The sequence below is a fragment of the Lissotriton helveticus genome, chromosome 3_1, assembly GCF_964261635.1.
Source record: "Lissotriton helveticus chromosome 3_1, aLisHel1.1, whole genome shotgun sequence".
In the NCBI taxonomy this organism is placed as follows: domain Eukaryota; kingdom Metazoa; phylum Chordata; class Amphibia; order Caudata; family Salamandridae; genus Lissotriton; species Lissotriton helveticus.
Window position 1 is genome coordinate 1816066305 of NC_136061.1, and position 25337 is coordinate 1816091641.

At 45.1% G+C, this 25337-nt stretch overlaps 1 protein-coding gene across 1 annotated transcript in view; it reads right to left on the reverse strand.

The window, feature by feature from the left end:
* Window positions 1-25337, reverse strand: part of CD81 (CD81 molecule) — a 228427-nt gene that overhangs the window by 38908 nt on the left and 164182 nt on the right. Inside the window, exons 5-6 of the mRNA XM_078682732.1 lie at window positions 15447-15563; window positions 13917-14015 (exon numbers count right to left, since the gene is read on the reverse strand). Of these exons, the coding sequence (XP_078538858.1) occupies window positions 13917-14015; window positions 15447-15563 (216 nt within the window). The remainder of the gene's footprint in view (window positions 1-13916; window positions 14016-15446; window positions 15564-25337) is intronic.

The following is a 25337-nucleotide window of genomic DNA, read 5'->3' on the forward strand; positions in this document are numbered from 1 at the left end:
CTTCGAAGACTCTTCCAGGACAACAATGTGCAATCATCCGAGCCCAACACTAGGCGGCGATCTAATGCTAAGATATGAATTTAGCAGCCCACATGCCTCGAACGCTTTCTTACTTGGCGAGTATTCTCCAGTTGGTTAGGTGTGTGTGTGGAAGGTGGGCAGGTTGCTGATGTCCTTGGAGTTCTGTTATTTGTAGTTCTTATAGATCTTTTTGCTGTGACAAAAGATGGAGTTCGTCACAGAGTTCCTGGTGGGTGGGAGGGTGGGGAGTGGGGAGGGGACGGACTACGTTGGGCAAGTCTTCTAGAGTATTTAACTCTTTGATGATGGCAAATATCTCTTTGCCACTGTTGGAGCTGGCTTTGATCCGGTTGAAGAGGAGACTTCTCTTGGCATCTTTCAGAAGGTTCTGCTAGTGCCTAAAAGCAGCCTTGGAGGCTGACCTGTCATCATGGTTGGCTCTTCATTTCCTTTCCAGCTGTTTGCAGTATCATTTGGAGTCCCAGAGTTCTTCGGTGTACCAGGAGGCCTGTTTGTTGGTTCTGCAGTGTTATTGAGTCTTGATGGGTGTGAGGGCGTCAGCAGAGTTGAAGATCCACTGGTTAAAATTGGTCATGTCCTCGACTAGGTTTCGAGTGTGCAGCGAGGGTAGTTGGTTATTCTGTTCCAGTTCTGACTGGGTAGGTTGGTGCCAATGGGAGTTTTGGCTTGTGGCCTGGAGATTTTGATATCTATGATGGAATGGACCATGTGAGTGGTAAGGCGGAGTGGTAGCGGATGCTGTTGTCTGCATCTAAAGCGTGTCCTGCCCTGTGTGTGGGGTCTATGACAAGCTAAGAAAGTCCTATGCTGGTCAGCCCTTCAAGGAGGTCATGGAGCAGTGATCAGATGGGTCTTGGAAACTGAAATCGTTGAGATGTAAGAAGTCCTTGAGTTGATGGTGAGTGAGGCAACAAAGTCAGCGATGAGGTTGCTGAAATTGCCTCATGGTCTGGGTGGTCTGTATACTTGAGTGCCCTTAAGGGTGGAGCCGTCAGTGGATTGTAGGTTGAAGCGCATGTGTTCCATGAAGGGAGTGTATGGGTCCGTGGAAGTTGAGCAATGGAGGATGACCTTGTATATGATGGAGTCGCTGTCTGGGTTTGTGAAGGCAGTCAGGGCAGGCAATCTTGTACCCTGTTGGGATGGCCACTGCAATGTCGGGAGAGGAGGCAGGTTTTATCCACGGTTCCATCAGGAAGAGGAAGTCTGGTGCACTGCCGCAGAGGATATCCCAGATTTCCATTGGGTGCTTTCGGAGCAAGCTGGAGTTGAGAAGCATGCATATGAGTGTTTGCTGAGGGTCTGGTGTGGCATTTGGTGCGGCTGCGAGAGGGTGGCGTGGGAGTCAGCGGGAGGGCATGATACTGCAGGTGAAGCAAAGGTGGAAGCAGGGGGTGCAGTGCAGCAGCAAGGGATGGACAGGCATCAAGGATTGATCATGCAACAGGTTGCTTCTGTGTAACTTTGGAGGGTGATCCAACCAGGGGTCGCTAGCACTAGACATGGACGGGCGCAGAAAGGCTTGCCTTTGGCCGGCAAGCGGAGAGGTCACACAGCGGCTGCCATCAAGGATGTCCTGGGAGGAGCGCAGGGGGCCAGTAGGCAGGGTTGGGTGGGGGGAGCACAGGGGATTTGGGGGTCAGAAAGAAAGCATGAAAGGATTGAAAAAGACAAAAGAGCACTAGCGTGAAAGTTCAGAAGGAGGCACAAACGTTCAGAAAAGTGCACAAGAGTTCAGGAAAAGATGCAAGAGCAAAAGGTTCAGAGAAGGCACAAAAGCTGAAAGTGAAGAGGAAAAAGGCAGAAGTGTAGCACAAGAGAGAAGGCATGAGGGAGAGAAAGCTGCAGGAGAAGTAAAGGCGAGGCCTCGAGGAACAAAGCTGGGTCCAAGAGGGCCTATACTGGTCGGAGGACCAGTTCCGGTTAAGTGGAGGGGAGTGCTTTGGTGTAGGCACCTACTTTGTAATTACGAGAGTGATTTATGCATACCATTGTGTTTATTGTAGCTGTGATTCTAACTCCAAGGTATGCAATATTGTTTGTGACGCACGGAAAATGGAATGGACTCTGAATTTGACTCACGCAGGACAGAAAATCTTAGATTTTTTTATAATTTTAAATTAAAACTACAGACAAGACCCCCTGAATTCACACATTTCCTCATTCAAAGATTCGATGGAGTGCAAGGGATGGGTGAGTAGTATCAGGACAGGGTCTGTAAATATAATACACACATGTAAACACCGCTTTTGTGTGTTCCTCCCTATTGTCACCCCAAGATTCTCAGATTCTTCCACACTACCATTGGTTCCAAGTAGAACACAAACAGCAGTGAGGAAAGATGGTGCTCCCGTCTCATACTATCTTTGCATGAGTAGCTCAGTGAGGACCGCCCCAATTACTGAATCACAACTGGATGTCTACAACAGCAAAATGTTCATGCTTCGAACTTAGAATTAAAGGCAAAGGCCTTGAGGGTCTCACTTGGAAAGGACCAGTGCACCCTGTTCATCAACAGTTTAGTAAAAAAATTTAGGAGAGCACAATCTATAGGAAGCGTGCAATCCTTTCTAGGTTTGTGAATTACTGCGATGGAGGCATTAAGCATGGATTCAGTCATTGATCCAGATCAGGAGAGGAGCAAGGGTATGGCAGAATGTCTTACAGAAAAGGCGTATAACCAACTGTGGTGAGGGGTTTATTTAGTAGAGAGTCTAGATATGCCTGGCATCATCGCCTCTAATTAAATGAGTTGCTCCAAAGTGTCTGCTCGGGCATCAGAAAGCCTGGACGTATTTGAATGTGAAACAAATAGCAAGTGTGCTCTGAGGATTTGTGATCCACCGTGTATAGGTCACTACAATAATTGGCGAATGCTTGTGCTATGTCTCATCTTTAATAATGTCCACAGATTGGTCTTTGATGATTACTGATATCCTTTAACAGCCAAAATCACTTAATTTGCATGCTAGAACACTTTAAACTGTTCTCTGTAGTATTTTTTTTTTTACAGAGCGAAGCATATTTCGCCTTGTCTATATCCACAATCTTTAATTGACCTCCTATTGCTTCCAGCTTGCTCCACGTTTTAGCTGTGCCGGTCTGTTATGTTGTGTTTTATTCTTTAGTACAGCTTTAAGGCTCGAGCTGTTATATGCTTCTAGAATGTTATCCTTGCATGCATCGACTGTATTCTCTTTGGTAGTCAGTTACGTCCTGCATTGCTTGGCTATGAGATGTGTTGCTGGCTCCGCCTGTGCTCCTATATTTTCTGACTTCAATAAACTACTTGAAGATTCTCCTCTTGGACTCCTTACTTAACAACTGGCGACGACGAGGGATTTGAACTTTAATCTCTTTATTATAATTTTTTTTCAAAAAAAAAAAAAAGAGAAGAAAACATCTTATCACACTTCAACCCATACCGGTGGATTCATCAACCCTTTCTACTCTCCCCGCGCCTATGGACCGCTACTTCGTCCTCTCCAGCACAACCACAGATGGACTTTGTAAGACTGCTTAAGGTAGGCCAAGAAAAATCGTTGCCACTTACGATCTTTGACGGCACCCGCCAGCATCTTTCAATTACCGAACAAAGTTCCACTCGCGCTCCATGCTGCGCGACCACTGCTACCTACGCGACTCTCCTACGTCATTACACTCGCAATAACGGAGTGACGGAGGCGCGTAAGGTCACGCTGCGTGACCCTGCATAGCGGCCATTTTGGGGAATTACTTCAGCGATCGGCGTTTGTCAATTTCACACGCCGCTTCACGCTGCCTTTCCTCCACAGTGCCGACACGGAACAGGCACATTCATTATTACAAGCGGAGTTATTTATTGACTATTCTTCACGAGGAGCACAGGTGAGACTGTCGGAACACTAAAATTTACATTTACGTACGTGTACTATTTTTCTTTCATATTAATTCATTTATGGATACTGGTGATCAAACCAAAAATACTGCAATGGCCCAACAAAATTTTGTTATTAGTCCCCCACAACCTTTTTGGGCCACAGGTTCTCAACCTGACATGAAGTGGGTGGAATGGAAGGAGTATTTTAATAATTATATTTGTGCCATTGATGAAAACGGTAAAATGAAGCCTGAGCAACAAAAAAGGATACTATTACATTCTTTGGGGCCTAAAGGTTTAAAAACTTTCTCACGAATGCAAAAAGTGGTGAATACTGACCTAAGTGAATTTGATAATGCAATTGCTGATATGGACAGGTATTTTGCTCCCAAAGTATGCATAGGTGTTGTAAGGCACAAATTTTTCCAAAGAAAACAGAAGAAAGAAGAATTGGTTGATGAGTGGTTAGATGATTTAAAAAAACTGGCTATTGACTGTAAGTTCGACAACCTTCATGATGACCTCATTAGAGACCAATTGGTTATGCATAATGACAATTCACCAATTCAAGATCGACTTTGGGTCAATGGTGATGCACCTCTTGATGATGTACTTGCAATTATGAGGAAGTCGGAAATGTCAGGGAGGTGTGCTACTATTGTCAAAGACACAGTGAAAGAATTAGACAAAACGTCATCTGCAGTTTTCAAGATTCAAAGTACAACAAAGAATCAGACCAAACAACTTCACAACAAGAACTATAATCAACCATTCAGAAATCAAGCAAGGGACAACAAGCCAGAGGACAGGAAATGTTATCGTTGTGGTAGCAAAGATCATATGGCTTATTTCAAGTCGTGCCCTGCCTTACGGAAGAAGTGTAGTGTCTGTGGTCTAATAGGGCATTTTAGCAAAATGTGCCGCAAACGCGGCAATGTCAAATGTATTTGGAATGATGATGGCAGTGCAAGTGAGAGTGGTGAGGATGAGGATGTTTGTGTCAAAAATGTAAGTGGTAATTACATGTTAAATATCACTGATGAAGCAATGGAAGGTAAACCAATTTGCGAAGTGTCCTTGGGTGGCATTAAGGTAAATGTATATGCTGACTCGGGATCCCCATACACGATTATGAATGAGGAGGTATGGAGGAAGAAATTTATTCACAAATTAGGAGATAAGTTAAATCCTTCAGATGTCAATCCTGTGAGTTACACAGGTGATAGAATAGGTTTATTGGGTTTTAGATGGCTCACTTTCCTATTTAAAGGTAGACTTTCTAGAGGTAAAGTGTACATAGCAAAAACGGGACCATCTGTCCTTGGTTGGTTCGACCAGAAAAACCTCCACATCATCCTAGACCCTAATAGTAAGGAGAAAGTCTTAGTTGTAGATGAGGGTAGTAAGATCGAAGACGCCTTGAAACGTAAGTTCACTAAAGTTGTGAGCGGTCAATTAGGCAAATTAAAGGGTTTTGAGCACAGGATCATGCTCAAGAGTGACGCTCTACCGAAAGTACATAAGGTCAGACCTATTCCCTTGCTGATAAGGGATGAAGTAAAAAAGGAAATTCAAGGTCTCATTACCAAAGGTGTTATAGAAGAGGTAGATTCCTCAGAATGGATTAGTCCAGTAGTTGTAGCTAGAAAATCCAATGGCAAGATTCGTCTGTGTATCGATTTACGCCACCTTAACAAAAATATAGTAATCGAACGTTTTCCTTTACCAAAAATTAACGAGATGGTTTCTTCCTTAAGAGGGGCAACGTGGTTCTCCACGGTGGACCTTTCGGCTGCCTACCACCAGGTAGTTCTAAATTCTGAATCTAGACACTTGACGGCTTTTATCACGCCGTTTGGCTGCTTTCAATTCATAAGGATGCCATTCGGCCTGGCATCAGCCGCAGCTGTTTTTCAGCGTCTAATGCACAAATTATTTGGCAATATGGAGGGCATATGTTTCTTTCAGGATGATGTTTTGATTGCAGGTAATGACAAGGAGGACCATGATACTAAACTCTGGAAAGTTTTTGAGACACTTAATTCTGCAGGGTTAACTGTTGAATTGTCTAAATGTAAGTTCGGTGAGAGAAGTGTTTCTTACCTTGGCCACATAATCAGCGAGGAAGGTGTCAGGCCGAAGGCATCTCTTATTGAAAGCATTGTTGCTTCGCCTGCACCTGAATCTAAGGAAGAAATCAAATCCTTTTTGGGAATGGCAGAATACTGCGCTAAGTTTGTTAAAAACTTCGCTTCTAAAGTATACCATATAAGGTCCTTACTTAAAAAAAATGTGAAATTTGAATGGACCAAGGAGTGTGAACGTGAGTTTGCTGAGATTAAGTGGGAACTACAGAAAGTGAATGCCTTATCTAGCTTTGATCCCAATTTAGATTGCTGTTTGACAACCGATGCTAGCGACAAAGGTTTGGGCGCTGTCTTATCACAAATCGGGGAAAATGGAAAAGAGAGGATCATTTTGTTTGCTTCCAGAGCATTGTCACCAGCAGAGAGCAGATACCCTATCATAGAAAGGGAGGCCTTAGCTTGTGCATGGGCTTTAGAACACTTTCGTGCCTTTGTGTGGGGTAAGATGGTCAGTATCAGGACAGACCATAGACCGTTAGTCCACATTTTGTCCTCTGAAGGCACGGCAACTGCTTCGGCTAGATTAGCCAGGATCTCCATGCGCATGAAGGAATATATATATAACATCACTTATGTACCTGGGAAAGACAATGTGGTAGCCGATTGTTTATCAAGGCTACCTTCCCCTCTAGAGGAGTGCGTGGATGACCCGTGGGGGAAATTCACTGTGGCGTTTGTACACGATTCTGGAGCTCCAGCCATCAGCAGGGAGGATTGGTCTAAAGAGCATGGACTGGACAAGGATTTGGTACAAGTTTCAAAGTTTATCTGTCAAGGGTGGCCTAAAGAAAGGTATTTGTCAGGCAGTTTGAAGTCTTTTTGGGAGATCCGTTCTGAATTATCATCAGAAGGTGACATGTTGTTGAGGGGTGATAGAATCGTCCCACCTGTAAGTTTGAGGAAAAGGATTTTACAAATGTGCCATGAGGGGCATTTCGGCATAGTAAGGACAAAATTAGCGGTCAAAAAATTGTTTTGGTGGCCGAAAGTTGACAAAGAAGTTGAGACCTTTGTTAAAGCGTGTCCTGTTTGTAGTTCAGCTGACAAGTCTTTGAAGACTTTGAGACCAACCATGAGTGAGGGACTTATTCCTAGTCTTCCGTGGGAGACTATTGCGGTGGACATTTTTGGTCCAGTTGGGGATGAGAAAGAATACGGATTAGTTGCTATTGATCTTTTCACCAAATGGCCTATAGTTAAGTTCGTAGGGAATGTGGACACTAAAACTGTGTTAAAGTTTTTAGACAAAATTTTTGTAGTGGAAGGACTACCAGTTAATATCCTAACGGATAACGGAGTTCAATTTTTATCAAAGGATGCGAAAGAGTACTTTATTAAATGTGGCATCACACATAAAACCACCTCGTTGTACAATCCCAGCGGGAATGGGACAGTAGAGCGCTTTAATAGAGTTATTAAAGGTATTTTGCAAGCTGCTAACAACAAAAACTTGGATTGGAAGTTGGAGGTACAGAAGGCTGTGTGGTCCTACAAAGTCACTTTGAATAATTGCACTGGTATCTCCCCCTTTGTTATGATGAGAGGTAGATTGCCCAGATGCAAGTTTAATCCAGGTTGGGTTTTCAAAGACAGTATTCAAGAGTGGTCCCCGGAGGAAGTTAAGAGAAGTCTGGTTAGGGCTCACGATAAAAGCAAGACTTACTATGATAGACGTCATGGTGCTAAGGATGCTGTTATAAACGCAGGCGACTGGGTAAGAGTTAGGAAACCTTATAGAGTAGCGAAGGGTGAGAACAAATTTGATTCACCTAAGATGGTTGTTGAGGTTCTCAGGAATTCTGTCAGACTTAACGATGGCAAAGTTTGGAATTTAAAGGATGTTGCTTTTGATAGTTGCAAAGACCACGGGGTAGAGAACGTGGAGCCAGGGAAGGTATCTTCTGGTGATTTTGGTTGGATTGAGGATTATTTTGAGAATACTGAATTACAGTCTCAGCTAGCCCCGAATTTGTCACTTCCTCATTTAGGGGAAGGGGAGGAGGTGTTCAGTGATCCAAATGTGTTGGATACAAATGCATCCTCTTGCCCTGCTCTCACTCATGCTGATCCTGTTCCAGCCTTACCTGTCTCTGAAAACACTCTCACTCATGCTAACTCTGTTCCTGCCATACCAGTCGCAGATAACTCTAAGAGGTTGAGAGTTTCACCTGGTTGGCTTAAGGATTATGTTAGGTAGACCTTGTTAGTAAACTCCTGTTTTTTATTGTCCTTACGTCCTCTCCCTTTTTCCCGTCTACCCCTTTTTCCCTGTTTTCCTTTCGTTCCTTGTAAGGGAGGGGGATGTGTTATGTTGTGTTTTATTCTTTAGTACAGCTTTAAGGCTCGAGCTGTTATATGCTTCTAGAATGTTATCCTTGCATGCATCGACTGTATTCTCTTTGGTAGTCAGTTACGTCCTGCATTGCTTGGCTATGAGATGTGTTGCTGGCTCCGCCTGTGCTCCTATATTTTCTGACTTCAATAAACTACTTGAAGATTCTCCTCTTGGACTCCTTACTTAACACGGTCCCATGTACAGCTTCCAGATCCTAGGTTTTAATTACAATTTATCCCATTTTTCTCTTCCTTCTTTAATCATTCTACCACATCTGTCATTATCATACCCCTAATCACTGCCTTAGGCGCACTCAAAAGGACGTTTATGCTAACAGCCATTATCATGTTCTTTAAACTACAGGGTAATGTCTTCCAGCACATCATCCTTGTTCTGTTTAATTTGTAGGATGACAGCAAATGTGTTTACTGTAGGAGACAAATGTTGCATTTCATGTCGTGGTGCCTGGACAAAACTGCTAGTTTTTTTGTTGTTTTTTTAACAGTGGTCCTCAGACCACAAGCACTGAGGATAAGTATTTTCAACAGATGTGTTCCTTTCCTGTACATCTGGGTATGGGTTAGGTGGGAGGTCTCCCCCTTTCCAGTCACGTATTCATCGTCTGTGAGTTATATTGTACAGAATAGTTATGTTTGGTTGTTTGAACTGTATATCTCGCCTCCCTTCAATGGTGACCCACCCCTTAACTACACAAAACATTCCATTTTCTTCATCCCTACCGGGAAATTTAAGAAAAGAAAAAAATCTAACTTGCCTAAGCCAGGATTGGGAAGGACCCATTGCCACTAAACTGCCCGGGAATCTTATCCCAGTCCCACTCACCACGACCTGGCTGAAGTTTTTAGTTCCTCTGAGAGATACCTTCTTCCCCCTGCTGCAAATACTGGTGGGGAAGTTTTCTCTGAACATCACTTTGATTTATTTGTCTTTATAGGGAATCTCAGTAGTCTCTTGTCTGATGCATCTTCATCTTAGAGGACTGGTGTTCTCTCTTGTGCCAGGATCGCTGCATAGGGCTTCATATCCTCAATTGCTTGACGTCTCTAGCCACCATCTGCTTCTCCTAGGACACTGCAGATCTTGCGTTGTGGGAGGCCTTTTATGTTTTGATTGTTCCTCGGTGACATCTAGGAGTCTCTTGGCTCCGGATAGTGACCTCGCTTGATGATGCCAACATTCCCATTGGAAGACAATGTGGAATATGGGGCAGCAGAAAGTTTTTCACATGGTGAAAGTTCAGCTATGATGGCTGACCCATCTTGGAAAAAACAACTTTGATGCCAAATTCAAGTTTGCACTTTAAAACTGCACTTCAAGTCCGCATTTGGCAGGCTGGGAGCACTGTTTTACCTTATCCCACTCAAGGTGGCAGAACAAGACCTGCAGTTCCTCAGGAGACACTTAAAGGCCCTGGTAACATATACGAGGGACATACAAGTAAGTTGGTCTAGGACGATTAGATACAAGCCTATCAATCATGTACCTTATTAAGAGTCATAGCGCATGAACGGAGTCCCGTTTACTAGGGCTCAGGGCATTCCAGAGCCACTACACCAGCACCTAATCAAAACAAGCATTTACAATGCAATGGTTTTGCCTTTGTTAAAGTTAGAGCTATTGGCATTGCTCTTGACACTCTGAAGCTCCACTCTGAAGCTCCACTCTGCACTCTGAAGCTCCACTCTGAAGCTCCACTCTGATGCTCCACTCTGATGCTCCACTCTGATGCTCCACTCTGATGCTCCACTCTGATGCTCCACTCTGATGCTCCACTCTGAAGCTCCACTCTGAAGCTCCACTCTGAAGCTCCACTCTGAAGCTCCACTCTGCACTCTGAAGCTCCACTCTGAAGCTCCACTCTGAAGCTCCACTCTGAAGCTCCACTCTGAAGCTCCACTCTGAAGCTCCACTCTGAAGCTCCACTCTGAAGCTCCACTCTGAAGCTCCACTCTGAAGCTCCACTCTGAAGCTCCACTCTGAAGCTCCACTCTGAAGCTCCACTCTGAAGCTCCACTCTGAAGCTCCACTCTGAAGCTCCACTCTGAAGCTCCACTCTGAAGCTCCACTCTGAAGCTCCACTCTGAAGCTCCACTCTGAAGCTCCACTCTGAAGCTCCACTCTGAAGCTCCACTCTGAAGCTCCACTCTGAAGCTCCACTCTGAAGCTCCACTCTGAAGCTCCACTCTGAAGCTCCACTCTGAAGCTCCACTCTGAAGCTCCACTCTGAAGCTCCACTCTGAAGCTCCACTCTGAAGCTCCACTCTGAAGCTCCACTCTGAAGCTCCACTCTGAAGCTCCACTCTGCACTCTGAAGCTCCACTCTGAAGCTCCACTCTGAAGCTCCACTCTGAAGCTCCACTCTGAAGCTCCACTCTGAAGCTCCACTCTGAAGCTCCACTCTGAAGCTCCACTCTGAAGCTCCACTCTGAAGCTCCACTCTGAAGCTCCACTCTGCACTCTGAAGCTCCACTCTGCACTCTGAAGCTCCACTCTGAAGCTCCACTCTGAAGCTCCACTCTGAAGCTCCACTCTGAAGCTCCACTCTGAAGCTCCACTCTGAAGCTCCACTCTGAAGCTCCACTCTGCACTCTACTCTGAAGCTCCACTCTGAAGCTCCACTCTGAAGCTCCACTCTGAAGCTCCACTCTGCACTCTGAAGCTCCACTCTGAAGCTCCACTCTGCACTCTGAAGCTCCACTCTGAAGCTCCACTCTGAAGCTCCACTCTGAAGCTCCACTCTGCACTCTGAAGCTCCACTCTGAAGCTCCACTCTGCACTCTGAAGCTCCACTCTGAAGCTCCACTCTGAAGCTCCACTCTGAAGCTCCACTCTGAAGCTCCACTCTGAAGCTCCACTCTGCACTCTGAAGCTCCACTCTGAAGCTCCACTCTGAAGCTCCACTCTGAAGCTCCACTCTGAAGCTCCACTCTGAAGCTCCACTCTGAAGCTCCACTCTGAAGCTCCACTCTGAAGCTCCACTCTGAAGCTCCACTCTGAAGCTCCACTCTGAAGCTCCACTCTGAAGCTCCACTCTGAAGCTCCACTCTGAAGCTCCACTCTGAAGCTCCACTCTGAAGCTCCACTCTGAAGCTCCACTCTGAAGCTCCACTCTGAAGCTCCACTCTGAAGCTCCACTCTGAAGCTCCACTCTGAAGCTCCACTCTGAAGCTGCACTCTGAAGCTCCACTCTGAAGCTCCACTCTGAAGCTCCACTCTGAAGCTCCACTCTGAAGCTCCACTCTGAAGCTCCACTCTGAAGCTCCACTCTGAAGCTCCACTCTGAAGCTCCACTCTGAAGCTCCACTCTGAAGCTCCACTCTGAAGCTCCACTCTGAAGCTCCACTCTGAAGCTCCACTCTGAAGCTCCACTCTGAAGCTCCACTCTGAAGCTCCACTCTGAAGCTCCACTCTGAAGCTCCACTCTGAAGCTCCACTCTGAAGCTCCACTCTGAAGCTCCACTCTGAAGCTCCACTCTGAAGCTCCACTCTGAAGCTCCACTCTGAAGCTCCACTCTGAAGCTCCACTCTGAAGCTCCACTCTGAAGCTCCACTCTGAAGCTCCACTCTGAAGCTCCACTCTGAAGCTCCACTCTGAAGCTCCACTCTGAAGCTCCACTCTGAAGCTCCACTCTGAAGCTCCACTCTGAAGCTCCACTCTGAAGCTCCACTCTGAAGCTCCACTCTGAAGCTCCACTCTGAAGCTCCACTCTGAAGCTCCACTCTGAAGCTCCACTCTGAAGCTCCACTCTGAAGCTCCACTCTGAAGCTCCACTCTGAAGCTCCACTCTGAAGCTCCACTCTGAAGCTCCACTCTGAAGCTCCACTCTGAAGCTCCACTCTGAAGCTCCACTCTGAAGCTCCACTCTGAAGCTCCACTCTGAAGCTCCACTCTGCACTCTGAAGCTCCACTCTGAAGCTACACACCGCGCAGGGCAGCTCTGGATGCTGATGCGAGAGGCCAGCTGGGAGGCGCGCTGCTCGTCTTCCTGCTCGTGCTGACTCGGAGAGAAAACTTGTTTTCATTGGGAGAGCGGCCTTCAAAGACCCGGTCACTGCGCCTCTCCGAGTGTTTAGCTTGGGATAAAATGGGCGCAGTGTTGTGGTGATGACAGTAGAGCAAGGGAGGTGCCGGCAATGCCGGACCAGACTCGGGGGCGTTCCCGGCGTCGCGTGACGTCGGCAAAAGGCAAAGAATGTCAGGAACGCCCCCGTGTCTGGTCCGGCATTGACGGACAGGCCCCTCGTCCAATGGCAAGGCTCCGTTTACGGAGCCAGCCAATCAATGACGAGGGCCGACCCAAAGCACCCTACAGTTCTCAACAGGATTTCGCCTGCGCGAAAAGCTGCGCAGAGCGCAGCTTTCGCTAGGCAAAACCTAAAAAGGGGGCAAAAGTGTCGGTCAAACCCCCAAACGGCCTGCTTCCTCACATTCAATGCATAAATGTTAGCATTTAATGCTCGTTAGTTGTAGGGGAACCCTCTCACAATCCTTTGAATCCCTGACACATTTTTTTAATTATTTTTTTATACTTTAAATCAACGTGCTAAGGCTTCATTTAGGTGTAGAGACCATTTTCTTTTATGTAACCAATTCCCAGTCTGTTTTTATTTTTAAAAATGAATAAAAACTAAAAGTCTTTACTGGGTGGATCTCAATTATGTCAATCAATCCTGCCAAGTCAACAGCTCCGACTGATCGGGAGAAGGTTGCAAATTTTTTTTTTTTTTTGCCTACCTAGTAAGATCTGCAGATTAATTAAAATCATTACAAATTTACACTGGAATTAAACAGCAGTTGAGTAAAAACATTGTGGATTAAAAAGGAATTCATAATTAAAAGCATCATGCTGTATAAAAACGATGGTTAAAAAATTACGATCAATAGTTCAGTAAAGTGCTCGGTAAGTCTTCACCGGGGATCCCAATTATGCCAATCATCCTTGCTAGGTCAACAGCTCCGAGTGATATGGAGAAGGTTGCCAATCGATCATGAACAGCTGCAGATGGCACATGTGTGAGTACTAAAACTTCTTTTCATACAAGCCTACTGATGTATCATAAGTTAACTTACACCATTAAACTATGCATTTAAGTTTTAGTGTACAATTACTGGTCACAAATATGCAGAAATACGAGGTTAAGCTTCCATTTTTTTTAACTCTCCCCCCCAAATAAAAATGGATAAATACATATAAAATGAGAAAAAAATAAACAGTAATAAATAGACAAATGTCGGAAAACTACCAAACCTGGGAGTCCCAACATTAGGAAAGGTAGTAAATCAAATGCTGATCCATGGCCCATGAGATCCAATTCCCCTCCTTGAGCAAAACAAGTCACCTGGTACAAATCACTTTTGCCAAAGTAATAAGCACTTAGAACGGGGTGATCACCAGAATCACAATACAGAGTATTTTGTTCCGCATGCAAGCAACATGGTGGGTCAGTCGCCTACTAAGTCAGCCGACAGGACTAATAATCAGTGGACCTTCGTGCACTCTTAATGACCTACCTTGCCAATGTTTGCCAGTCTGCTGCTCTCCGGGCAGAGATCGTCTGTTGCGAACGATGCAAAAATATTGGTGAGCGTGTTGGTACCACAACAGTCGAGCTGTAAATAAAGACGCCATTAGTCAGAAGAGGAAAAGGCAGATAGCAGGGCACAGCGCGACGCAATCATTACTGTTATGAGCGATCAGCACAGTAGGGTGAGCAGTCTCAGTATACCACAAGTCAGTATGAACTGAGCCAACTCAGGTTACTAGGTGACCGCAAGATGCGGGGCACAGTCTCATGGCATCAGTGGTTGGCCGGATGCAGCAAGCAGTTTTAGTACACTAGCATTGAACAGGCTGTGCTGAGCACCAACACGCCTTACTTAAGGATTGCCCCTGGAAGCCACGTGCCTAAATGAAGCCATGTGTGTCCTGATCCTCAGACATGTCTGATGCTGGGGTCTGCATTAACGTTTGCATACTCTGCTCTGGCATGGAGGAAGACAGAAACTGCACTGCATCTGACAGGGTAGATACAGTTGTATCCTAGCAGCTAATGCACAATCTCTGGGGAGGGAGGGATTAAACACCCAATACTCTGTACTGCCCAGGCACAGAGGTATCACAGGTGCTCCCTGGTCATCAGACTTTTTTTGACATGGAGGGCTCTGATGCTAGGAACTACCTTGCAGTCTGCAATGACAGAAAAGAACCTGGGACAAGATGGGTTCCAGTGCCATGCTCGGGGAGAGGTGCCGGCTCTCAATAGCGAAGGGTTCATGGTGATCTCCAAGAGAGGTGATCATTTTTGCAGTCATTCGACATTGGCAATGGTCCCTTTCTGGAGGTGCTGTGTGTCTGAACACTGGCCTTCTGTGATAGCAGTACACTGAGGGCTCCTCTGATCAGGACATTGCTGCCTGGGAGAATGGGGCAGGGCTTGCAGTGGTTCAGAAGGTCTGAGCAAGCAGGAAGGCTTTCACAGGTTGATTTTGATACAAGGCTAGACGAGATTCATTTTTTAAATCATTTTATATATTCTTTGAAGGTCGGGCATGTGTCACTATGGAAGCCAAAGTTAATAAAGTGTGTGGCAAGGATGGGAAAAAGCCAGTGAGGGGCACGAGGATAGTGGAGTTAGCTCTTGTGGTGTGCTTCCTACTGATGTCAATTCTGCATTTAGAAAATGTATATACTCTCCTGGTTAGGATAGATTCGGGATAGGACTGCAGAACCGCATACATTCTCGAACAATGTGATGAGCTGTGGGGGCATTCCAATAGGAGAATCCCAGGGCGTCCTCTGTGCATTTCCTAAGCTACATACAAGATAAGTCTACAGAATTAAAGCAATATCTCTTGCATGTAAGCACTTGATGGACGGTTTGGGTAATGTCATGGGTTACTTATGTTATCTTGGACATTTTTAGCATAGGGCAGCTTGATTTAATAATTTGGTCTCTCAATCTATCACCCCCCCCCCCCCATTACCAGCCAAGACCAGGAGTGGGGTTGCATTAATTTTGAAGCAGGGAGTGCATATCTTACCGTCTCATGGAACACTTTCAGCACAGACTTTGCCTTGTTCTTGTCTACCTCCGAGGCGGTCGGGTTTGTGTAGTGGCTGAAAGCCTCATTGTAGAATAGGTTCAAATCCTTAGCGATCTGTGAAGAAATCAAACACCAAAGTCAAAGCATACATGTACGTCAATTCCAGACATCAACCAAACCCTTAAAATAAGTTACGAGTGGGGTATAGACAATTATTGCTAACAGTAATGCTAGCAACACAGAAATTCAAAAGGAGTGAGACAACTGTCAGACTTTCAGAATCTAGACAGCTGTGATCTTGCATCTTGTGAGGGTGATTTGATCTACTGATGGTAACACTCCGCAGAATTTGTTTCCGCCTCGTGTCCAGGCTCGGCAAAGCATAGAAAATGCCCTTCAATGTCCAAACATAATCTCACCTCCTACCCTTCTTTTCCGAGAACGCTCACACAACCCTGCAGGTCAAACAAACAGAGCAAATTCCATTTCCTCTTATTCTGTTTTCACAAGACAAAAAACTATGGCAGGAAAGGGATTGCGCAGCACTAACAGTCAGCAGATTTACTGCCCATTGACCCACAGACTCTACACGGCACCCAGGTTCCCTTAGTTTCTATCACAATCTTTATTTATTCATCTATCAAATAATATTACTGTTTTAGCCTCCCCTCTTGAAGAGCTCTGAAAATGCTGCTTACATTGGTTGAAATATGGGTGGAGATCTGTGGAGCAGGGCATTCTCGACGTCATCAATTGTAAATGACATACAACCTTAAGGTCAGGAATGCTGTCCCCCAACAGCTAGCTGGAAAGCGGTATGGAATACGGACCGAAACTTCTGCATTCTATGCTACTGTCACCAATATATAGGATTCCATTGAAAGAGATCGCTTTGACCACTTTTTTTTTGATCGCTCAACAGAATGACCAGCCTGGTTAATCAGATATGTAATTTGAACAGTCACTTGTCATTAGATACACTTTCCCCACTGAGAGCCTGAATTTTGGGTGAACAGCAGGCACGATAGTCAAAAGAACGTTACATTAAAAAAAATTAAAATTGATGTACCAAAATAGTCTGTTATGAAATATGGGAATGATGAACCGAAGTATGACGACCAACCAAGTTGAGTTTGAACTCACAACTAATCCTGCCGCCTCTATGCATTCGTGTGAAATGTGTTTCCTGTTACTCTGGAGTCCCATTTCACATTACATGACCAATTTACTCTTAATCACGGTCTCTTTTTAGCTTTATTATTTAGCTGAAATATGTCTGTAAATTCTTAAGCCTCTCTGCCTAGAGCTTGGTGTTCAAATCATGAACCATTCTGATAGTCTGCCTATGACTGCAGATGTGACCTCCAGGACTGGACCCGGTATTCCAGAGGTGGTCTCCACAACTGGACATGGTACTCCAGAGATTGCTTCCAGAACTGGCACAGCACTCCAGAAGTAGCAGGCAGTCTAGTCCTGGAGACCAAGTCTAAAGTGTTGTAGACACTGTGTACCAGACACTTCTCCCTGTACTCAGTCACATGTGGCAAGTAGACTCTATATAGTTCACCAGATGTGGACTTCAGAACCTAGGTGAATATTCCAGAAGAGGCTTGAATAGCGATTTGTGCAGCGGTACGCAACCTTCAAATCCCTGCTACTTACACCCTTAAGTTTGAGACCACCTGACATGATCAAAATCAAGATCCGGTTTTAGTTTAGTGACTTTTCAGAAGTGCTTATGGTATCTTTTTGGTGCTTTTAGTGACACTTTGCCACACTTTTTCGTAGGTAGGTAGACCATATAACTTTCAAAAGCAGAAGAGCCAGGACTCTGAGAAGCTCCAACTCACTTCTCAAACTGAAAAAGAAATCCTACCAGAGACACTCATTTTCTGGAAATGCACCCAGGATCTGGAACTCACTCCCTAGAGATCTGTTGCAACCCTCATTTTCCTGCTTTAAACGGGACCTTAAATACCTACTGCTCAACAAATACTTTAACACGCACTCAGACTGTGCCATGTTCCCAAAGCTCACACCCAATCTGAGTTGACCCATTGAGACGGAAGATTTATTGCTTCAGCTGTATACCAATATGTACTCCATTAACTCATACTGTTCTTATGTCCGCATATTGTAACTACCTTTAAGGCCTAACCATTTTCTTTGTATTTTTGGATGTACTTCATTCAAATGATACTGCATTATTTGTAAAGTGCTCAGATATCTTTTGCTAACCTATAAATAAAAATATGCCACTTCTAGCAGTGATCTGGAGCCCTTGATTGATTTGCTCTGGGTGGCAGCCTAATGTTCCCTCGCCACACATTGTTTACTTAAACCATACCTCATTCGGCACACCGTGAAGGGGATCAGCCAAATAACAGACCTTTTCATGTGCAAATATTAATCACTTACCACTGTTCAAGAGTTTGACTGTTAAAACGGTAGGTGTACGGCAGTAGTGCTTTTGCCAATGAAAAGGGCATTAGACTTTAAAAACTGTCCTGCTGTCCAAGATTCCAAAAGAATTCTCTACTCTACTGCATATTAGGTAGTATCTTTCCTTGGCGGCAACAAAGTCTTTCTTCTATACACATCAGTACAGTCAGGATCAAGTACTCGTCGTGCCCGTCCTGTTCCAGACTACTGGAGCTATCTTCGAATCCTAGTAAATCTTCTCTTTCCATGGCTGCTGGGAGATCAGCAACCATTGCAGGAGCGATAAAAAGGGAAGAGAGAATCCGATATGCACATGGATAAATAAACCACAAGGATCATGCAAAAAAAAAAAGTGGGCATGGAAGTGGTTCCTATCTGGTCCACCAATGTATTAACTCGCTGGGATTAGGCTGAAGTTTCCAGGAATGAGAATGAGGCTCCGAGAGAATAAAAGGACATATATTTTGAAGCATTTTAATCATGTCGCAATGCTGAACTGTACCAGGGACACTGATTTTAAAGTTATTGTGTAGCAAGGCAACATATGACGCTAAAAAGTTATTTGAAATAAGATGGTAGAAACAGTTTAGTGCCTGACAATGGCTTTGGAGGTGCAAATTACTAAGCAGCAGTAGGTGCCCCATAACAAATAGAACGTTGTGGACATCTTGGACGTTATGACAAAGGTGGAAAGCTAAGGTCCACCACGTGGTTTTACAAGTAAGGGAAAAGTTATGCTGGCCTTTAAACTGGATTCCTTGGATGGTGATCAAAGGGGAGATTAGTTTGGACGCACGTGTGTACAGCCAATGAACTGGGTGAACAGATATCACATTCTAAAAGCACACAAAGCAAGCGTTAAGGGATTCCAACATATGTGAATGGCAAAAATAAATATTCTGAATTTTACACTGCTCTATGGACATCCATCACTGGGCTGAGCCATAGGCCATATTATTACCGAGATCTTTAGTCAGATTTCGGCTGTGTCAGCACAAAGCTCTATAAGTGTGTGGGGGTGGGGGGGTTAAGAAAGAACAGTCTTTCACACTAGCATGAACAGCGCCTCAGCTCTAGGTGCTAGGCAAACAAACAAGGAAAACAAATGCCCACTTGGCGGCAGCAGCAGGCACCCCCGGTCCAGATCAGAGGCCTGTCCTGCAGGCGCATCCACGCCACAGATTCGATTTTATGCCGACAAATCAATGTTTTCCGACGCGGCGCGGAGATTTTCCTCTCCTCGGGGAGGAGGCTGCGAACCACTTTGCAGTCCCAAGGCATCCGAGGCCGTGCCAGCGCTGCGCAGAACCGGGCAGCACTGACAGGGCCGTAATTAAATCGGAATCAATGGAATAGCGTAGGAAGCTCGGTGCAGATAATTAACGAGCGGCTGCAGAGCCCGGTGACGCGCAGCCAGGCAGGCGCGGCGCCCAATGCCAAGCTTAGGTGGGGGCAACTAGAAGCCTCTGCTTCCTGAGGAGGCGCTAGCTCCCGCTGAAGGTGCAGCACCGACCAATATCTCTGCCAAAGCTGCGGCATTAGGGACTTAAAGGAGATTATTATTATTTATTTTTTTTTTTTTTAAAGGAGGGGGATATCAAGATGGACATTAGGTGGAAGACACTCACTGCTGGTTGCGCCAGGCGCATTATGGGCGTCATGAATTTCAGGGCACGTGCACACCGGTGTACTCGGTGCAGGAGAACATGTCAGCGGAGGGAAATGGTCTCGTTTCGTCCATAGCAAGATAAGGTCATGAAAGAGCCTTTCAGAAGCGCGGCGGAGGCGGAAAAAGAAACTCCGGCCTCCGCAATCCTCGCTAAAGGACAACTTTAACGAGCCCTTGCAACCGTCAGCGTCTGACTGACACTGGCGCACGCGACTTCCGGCATGGCAGAGGGTGGGCAGGACACAAATCTCAACGGAAGGGGCCAATTTAGACACTTGTTAATAATTTGACATTGAACACTAGAATTATGGGCAAAAACATTACATTACATAAGCAGCTCGAGCCCAATACCTCCAAACTCAGTAAGACAGTCGCCTACTGGGATAAACAAACAAACTAAAACTTCACACACCGAACAAGAATGGGCCACCCTATGGGCCTCCGCCTCACATAAGATCTCCCCAGTGCTCGCAAAACAAAATTTTGGCTGCTTCACAAGGCTTTTTTGACCCCTGCACGCTTATTCTCATTAGGCCTCAGGGAGGACGCACTATGCTGGAACTGTAACAAGGGGAAGGGGGACCTAGCACATCTTAGCTTCCATTGTCTAACACTCAAAGTATTCTGGGGAAAAAAATCTTTACTTTCATAAATGATTTGTTTGACTGTACACTAACAAAATAATTTTCCACCCTCACTTCAGCATTTTTGAGCACAGAATTGAGAACGGAACAAGATAAGGACCTAGTAGACCTATTACTGACAGCAGCAGTGAAAATGTTCCTAGCCAACTGGAAGGACACAAGCAAGACAACTTACAAAGGCGGGATCAACTTGATCACGCATCATAGAGGAGCGGAAAACATTGCTCTACATAACTCACCCTGGAAACCGTCCTCCAGAGGCATGTGGAGATCCCTGGACACTTACCTAGACTCTTATGAACCTCCATGAACACACTAGTTTCACACTGTTACTCCCCATGATCGTACCACCAAGACAACTGTATCTAACTGGACCCAAATGGCCGCATACAATTATAGCCCTGTCAACACTTTTTTGGTGTCTGTATTCCTGCAGAACTGAAAGTTGATTAAGTCCAAATGATGCCACAATCTTGTATGATGGAGCAGGATCACTGCAGTAAACGTTCTGGTACAACTGATGGGGGCAGTACTGGTACAATAAAAAAGTTGATACATTTTTGGCTCCTTCATGTAAAGTTTCACACCGATTCAACATACTGGGACAAAGAAGTGTGGTGGGGGCCAAATGTGCAATATTTCCTATTTTATTTTACACAGGCAGGCCTACTTGATACAGAAAAAAACGAGTGAAAAAAGAATTGCACCAAGGGGCCGATTACGATGTGGGGAAACTTTCCGCCAGACTACTTCTTGGAATCTGTCCCGTCCAACTCGCGATCGTCGGCTCCGTAAAACCAATTAAGATGTTTCCGAACACAGTTTGGTCGAACTCCCATTGACTGCTATGGGAGCCTGTGTTCCGACCGACAACACTGGCTCCTAAAAGGGGTGTGTGCGGAAAACCCTGCACCCTGTTCAGGGCACCCCATGGTGCCTGCCACAGAGTGCACAGTTAACAGGGGGCTCCCTTGGGTACCCCCACGGCTCTAAACCAGAGGCCTCAGGATGAAAGGGGGCCTGCTAGGGCCCCCCAAAGTCACTTTCCAAAAGCCTTCTGTGTCAGACAGTTTGATTCAGTAAGGCTGTTAGAATAAGACAGTTATCGGTTGATCGGAAACGCTCCAACCGACACAGATTCTCCAGGAGCCGGTCGGAACAGATTCAGACTGTCCCAACGGTTTCCCTTCTGACCGGAAACATCGTAATCGGTCGGGTGGTTTGGATTCAGATAGAGTCAGACTGGGTTCTGACATGGACCAATAGAATCAGAATGTCGGTCGGGAGGCTTTCCGCACGACATCGTAATTGACCCCCAGGTTTGCCACAAAGCTAGAACTCATTCAGAAAGAATGCTTTTTGTGGTTTAGGGAAAATTCATTAAGCCATTCGCATAGGAGGGGCTAGGGTTGTACATGAAGAGGTTAATCAGAAAGATATCTGGATGGTTGGTACAGCAGCATGGGACGACCGCACTCTTACGGTACCAACATTAAAAAATATATATATACTTAATCTGATAGGTCAAGGGATATTTTCTCCTGTCCACCAGTCATTGCCACTGCACCAAAATACTCTATTGGTTAACAAACAGAGTTAATGCTGCAGCCACCATTACAGGATTCAGTTTCTGAAAAAAAGAAATAAATGGTATATAAGGGGGCAGGGTGAGGACACCCTGATCCAGAGGCCCATGTGAGGGGTGGGGCATAAGGAGCCCCAGTATTTCACATAAAAAAATATATTTTTTATACGTGGCATTCCTGTGGGACCCGGCATGGCTTGTGTGGTAAAGTTGTACCCAGAATTTTTTTTTAATCTGCAGCCTGTGGGAAACTCCCCAGCGATAACCTTCGGCAGAGTGCAGAGATGGTCAGGCTGGATGCTTGTATAGGACTGGACTCAAAAGCCTGCCCGGAGGCTAGGCCATGTGCCTAACACCCACTGAGCATGGCGCAAGCCCGTTTCTTGCTTGTCTGAAGGTGTTACACATTAAATTTAGAATACAATAAAAAAAACTGGAATTTCACTGGGAGAGGAGGCAGAGGGAAATCAAAGATTATAATGATGTTCTAGTTAGGTGTTGAAATTATTTTTAAAAAGCTGAAACGCACATTATAGTTCCATGAGCTAGTTATAACTTGCACCCCCCCACTAAGCACTGCTAATTACCTCACATTACATCACTTGTGTCATATTAAAATGAATCATTGATGACGTCGTATGATACTGTGATTCAAGTTACTGAATAAACCTTAGATCATTTTTGAAAAGCAAGTTGATAATAAAGGGCCAACAATTCTAAAAAGCATAGGATTACTGCGTGTATGTATGTGTGTGCTGTGTATAGAACAGAAATTGCGTCGCCCTGAAGCAAAGTCTGGCTGAGTGTGTCAAAAGTAATTTGGTGCACAGTTTACCTACCAATAAAGCTTTGAGTGCAAGCAGTACACTGTGATAAACAAAGGCTGACCACAACTGGTGTGGATTGTAAAGGCTCGTTTCAAATAGGTTGTGGCTTAAAATCAAAACCCATTGCCAAAAACGTGTGAGAAAAGTTAAAGCTTCTGTTAACAATAGATTATCCACCTGTGGATATCTAGGCAAATGCCCATGTTAAACAGTGGTCCTGCAGTGCTATAGACAATTTTGACAAACTGCAGACTTATAAGGTGAGGATTTTATTTCTGGAACTTCGACTGTCCAAACTTATTTTGATTTAAGCCATTTTTATATTGTTGAGGGCACAGCAGCTCACAACACGATTTAGAAAGAAACGCTATAAAAGAAAAACTAGAATCGACTAACCCAGAAGTTTGGCGGCCAACACCAGATCTATTGGCTTTTCTACTGCTGGTTTACTAGCTGGTAGTGGATTCTGACCAACTAGAACCATTCTTTTTGGTCACAATCATGAACGTCCTTAAGTACAGTGATATTGGTGTTTTAAGATAGTTTTTGGGGAGGGGATAATGGAAATCTATTTAAAAACCAAAGCTGGCATATCTGCCTATTTTATGGTTAATTAACACTGAAGCACAACTTGGTGATACTCTCAGGCAGGCTTTCAGCACACCAATAGAAGATATACATGTGGAGGCACTAGTTGGTTTTTTTTCCCTCATGGTGGGACATGGCCCCTTTGGCTGTACGCTTAGAAGTAGGTTTACCTTTTTTATACTGATGTAAGTATTTTTTTGTGTATATTTGAATGTGATGGCGGCAGAGGAGTATCCTCGAAGTTGCTATGCAGAGTTCGGACCATATATTGCGCCCTCCACTAAGAATTCTCCTTGGCATGGAGCAGTGCCATCCACCATAAAACACCAGTACAGTGCAGAGCAGGACAGACCTAGAGTCCCTTACCTGGAGACTCATTAGGACACCTGTGTCTCATAAGAGATACCGAGCTGGAAAAAAACCTGCATAATCCAGACCGCAGCAGACCCTCATTTTAGCTTTCTTCATTAGAGGCGTTTTGGAGGAGAGGTATCTTTATTTATTGTACTTCGAGATGTCTGTCATCCTTCCCAGTGAGTACCAGATCATGGTTCAATGGTCCAATTACTCCAATTCTTGTGACCCGTAGGAAGGAAATTACCAACATACAAAAGGTGATGGGAGGAATGCTCGATAAGAGTCGTTCTCTCTGGCAATTGCTCTGGGTAGAATTTCAACCTGTTTGTCACCAATTGTACGAGTCTAGAAAAAGACCTGCCTAATGCAAAGCCGCAATGACATCGAACCTCATGGGAACAGTATTTCAAGATGCACCATATCCGCAAGGGTCCGACTTGCCTGGGTTGCTTGTGTTCCTGTCCAGTGGGAAGCAGGCTGGATTGTTACTACAGGAGTAGAACCACGGCTGGTTTGTATATAGCTGGTTCCCGTCTGAGGGGACATTGGGCAAACAAAAGATGGGCTTGAATGTGGTCCCCAGTAAATACCAGGTACAGAGATTAATCCAGGAATTCCATCATTTATGTTTTCTAAAAGAAGGGAGGTCTTCTGAAACTGGTGAAGGTGAAAGTTTGCAATCCAGCGTCCTCCAGTTATACCCATTTATACTATGTTGTGAGCAAAACTGTTTCCAGCAATAATCAGAAAAGGAGATTCTTGGTCTCAAACAAATGCCTCTAAGCATCAGGTTTATTTCTCTAAATCCTTCTATTAACTCAGTTATACATTATGACAAAAAACTGGTGCTCGTCCCATCACGATACGGCCCAGGTGATTGCCTTTCAGTAAATACATCTTGGTCTATTGTGTGGTTCTCTTGGAAGCATTTCTGTAGGATCCCTGCAGTGTCTCAGTCTGTCAATCTTGCTGAACAAGCGGATCAGGTCATTGTGAACACCTGGCACATACTGCGCTAACGAATGCACAATGGCAATCTCTTGTGCCAGCATGATCCTCCCGAATCTGTTCTGTGCACCGCAGTCACTTGGCAGTGTGCCTGAAATGCCATAAAAGGTACACCTACTGCCCTGAGTACCTACAGGTAGAGAGAGAGGCACTGGTAGCCTTCACCCTAGATCCACCGTCCAGGTAGGACTCTGCAACTGACACCTCTTGGGTGGGAGTGCTTGGCAAAGACCACCCGTGGCTACGGGCTCATGAAGCTTTTACCCTTCAGTATTTTGTCAAATTCCAGCACTTTATAAGTTAGTTTCTGTAGCTCGGATGCACCCAGCACTTGATCCTCCCAGGCCAGTTGGAGTCCAGTCTGGAGCCGGCACTTGCATATGGGTTACCATTTTAGTGCCACATAGAAAAATGCATAGTGCTGCAGTAGTGGCTCTACGGATGTAGCAGATTAGGTGTACTTTTTTCAATATGTTAAAACTATGTGACCGCCGCAGAGTTTGAACAGATGTTGCCCCTGAAAAGGAGTATTTCTGCACCTCCGAACAGAACCTGGTGTCTAGGAGTCAGGAGTGGTGTTGCAGAATGAGGGGTTTGATCATTCACCTACTTGCACGGTCCATAACATCTGGTACTGATGCAGATGTTGGAGACTTCCCTGCCTTCACCAATTACGTCACCATCTTTGTAAGGTAGGTTTCTGGCAGAAAGGCTTCCATTTCGTTCCTGCTGAAATGGTTCTTAAAGAGTTTGCAATGCTCCAAAGTT